Raw genomic sequence first — 2768 nt, forward strand, 5'->3', positions numbered from 1 at the left:
TTTCACATTGTTACTTCAAGAATTTATTTTTCATCTTACATTTGGATAATTTTATGATTTTGATGGAGGAAAAATTTTTGACACACGATTTGCATACACAATTGAGACCACATATATTTTTTGTAGTGAAAGATTGCATCAAAGGAAGCTTGTCTAGCCAATAATTTTTTTCATGATTTATTTCTTTTTTTTTAAACTGTGCCATCTCAACAATTTTTGATAATTTTTTTATATACAATATTCAGAAACGTAGACATATTTTTACTTGAAAGATTATCAAATGGATAACTTTTCCAGTTATTTTATGCGTATATAAGTTATCTTTGTGATAAGCTTCCATATAAAAATAACACATACATCAATAAAATAAATATCAAAAAGATTCGTTGTATAGACTATAAGACTTTTCACCGACTATAACCTGAAGTCTCCGGTATCTCATGAATGACTTGCTTTTTTTTGCTTCCCAGAACATCCTGAGTTATTCTTTGCCAGAAGTGTTGACATGCTATCAGGTAAAGAAGTTGTTCCTGACAATTGCTGTTGCTTTTTCTCTACCAATTTCACTCTTGGGGTCTTTTCTGTTTGCTTTGCTTCTCGTTCTTTCTCTTTTTTCTCCCACTTTGCCTCTTGTTCTCTTTCTTTTTTCTCCCACTTTGCTTCTCGTTCTTTTTCTTTTTTCACCATTTTCTCCAGTTTTTTTTCTAGTTCCCAATCTTTTTTAGATTTTAATCGTACTCGCGGCTGAACTGGTAGGCTCTCGTGGAAAACCTCTGGCACTTGCACTTGTTCCGAAAGCATAACTGGTGATTGCCACTGCTCTATTTTTGTGTCTGTCCTCCCTTGCGTGACTGTTGATAAGCTAACAGGCATAATTGTTGTCTCTTGTAATACTCTCCTGCTCTCTGGAGATTGCCCTCGCATTTGTTGATAAGCCTGTCCATATTCGCTTACATTTCTCGTTGTTTTGTAATTTTTTTCAACTGTACTAATCTTATAATATTCTCTTCTGATTTTTTCTTTATATGATTCCTTTTTGCTTTTTTCTTTCTTAGCTTTTTCTTTCTGTTCACATTCGCTAACATTTCTGGTTGTTTTGTAATTTTTTTCAACTGCACTATCCCCATAATATTCTCTTCGAATTTTTTCTTTATATGATTCCTTTTTGCCTTTTTCTTTCTTACCTTTTTCTTTCTGTTCATATTGGTTAACATTTTTCGTTGTTTTGTAACTTTTTTCAACTGTACTAACCCCATAATATTCTTGTCTAATTTTTTCTTTATATGATTCCTTTTTGCCTTTTTCTTGCTTACCTTCTTCTTCCAGTTCATATTCGCTAACATTTCTCGTAGATTTGTCATTTTTTTCAGCAATACCGACCCCATAATATTCTCCCCTAATTTTTTCTTTATATGATTGCTTTTTGCCTTTATCTTTTTTACATTTTTCTTCCTGCTCACATTCGCAAACATTTCTCGTTAATTTATCATCTTTTTCAGCTATGCCACCAACCCCATAATATTCTTTTCTTGTTTTGTCTTTATACGATTCCTTTTTACCGTTCTCGTTATTAAACTTAGGGATTTGTTGTTTAATTTTACTTTTCTTTGATTGATTACCTATTCAAGTTAAACATCTTTATTTAATTTTCGATTCATTTAGGGTTTTATGTGTTTCAGGCTATCACAAAGTTTAATTTTATTTACAAATAACTTGTCAACTTAATGTCATATTTTTTATCCGACGAGCGGAGCATTTACGTGTTTGCCATGTCTATGGTTGACCTTTCAGCTGTGTCACTGTCGAAAAACATGTCTGGGCGGATTTTAACAAATGTCGTGTTGACAGTTCGGTAATATAGGATAGTTGGTGTTACATAATAATCAATATTATATATGATAAGATTCCGAAATATATACTTTTGTACACATTGCTAGCAACTTATATAAAATTGTTTCTAATGAGGTAGGCTTACAAACGTGGCTAATCACAGAATTAGGATTAAACTTCATAATAGCTATTAGGTTGTTGATCCCAAACAGTTTAACTAATTTTGACAAATTAGGTACGGTTAGAATAGTGACGACATTCCAGATAATATAAGAGAGGTTACCCGTTCGATACGATAATAGTCACTTCTGAAAAACAAGAATATTTCGGACGTTTGCGGCTATAATATTCATCATAATCAAATTTCCTTTAATTAAGTGGTAGGAAAGAAATTTATAACAAAAATAATTTAAACCGAACTTGCAACATACTTGAAACTTTCTCTGATATTTGTGATTTGATTGGTAGTAGGCGCTCGTGGAAAAGCAGTGTTGATAGGCTACCAGGCAGAGTTTTCCGTTCTAGCTTTAAATCTTTACCTCCTCCATAATATTCTCGTCTGATTTTTTCTTTATACGATTCCAGCATATTTTTAGCTTTCTTTGAAGTAGGCATTGATATGCTACTTGTTCAAATCAGGGTAGATGATAAACCGTTTGTTGTTAAATTCTTTTTAAGATAATTTGTTAGGTATTTCAGATTTAGCCGTTTAACCAAATTTTATTTTCTTTTTATATTACTTGTCAACTTTATAATTTACCCCATTTTTGAGTATAAATATTAAACCGTAATCATAGTAACATGCTTTTGCAATCATAGACCGACAGTGACTACCGAGCAGAAAATTTGAATTAATCAAACTGCGTTTTTATATCAGTATTACGGGATAAAAAAAATGTAAATAAATAAAAGAAAAATTACCACTATTTTAAGACTAA

The 2768-nt window shown here is 31.5% G+C and overlaps 1 protein-coding gene across 1 annotated transcript; it reads right to left on the reverse strand.

The window, feature by feature from the left end:
* Positions 1-333: 333 nt before the first annotated feature.
* LOC123298438 (golgin subfamily A member 6-like protein 22) lies at positions 334-2546 on the reverse strand. Its single transcript, XM_044880436.1, has 2 exons — positions 2262-2546; positions 334-1619 (listed from the first exon to the last, which is right to left on the reverse strand). The coding sequence occupies exons 1-2, from the start codon at positions 2443-2445 to the stop codon at positions 439-441; spliced, it is 1365 nt and encodes a 454-aa protein (XP_044736371.1). The 5' UTR covers positions 2446-2546; the 3' UTR covers positions 334-438.
* Between the last annotated feature and the right edge of the window lie 222 nt (positions 2547-2768).

The sequence above is a fragment of the Chrysoperla carnea genome, chromosome 4, assembly GCF_905475395.1.
Source record: "Chrysoperla carnea chromosome 4, inChrCarn1.1, whole genome shotgun sequence".
Classification (NCBI taxonomy): domain Eukaryota; kingdom Metazoa; phylum Arthropoda; class Insecta; order Neuroptera; family Chrysopidae; genus Chrysoperla; species Chrysoperla carnea.

Coding starts and splice junctions, on each gene's coding strand:
- LOC123298438 (XM_044880436.1), bottom strand. CDS start 2,445: ATGCCTACTTCAAAGAAAGCTAAAAATATGCTGGAATCGTATAAAGAA. Junction 1,620..2,261: donor AATATCAGAGAAAGTTTCAA/GTATGTTGCAAG, acceptor TAACTTGAATAG/GTAATCAATCAAAGAAAAGT.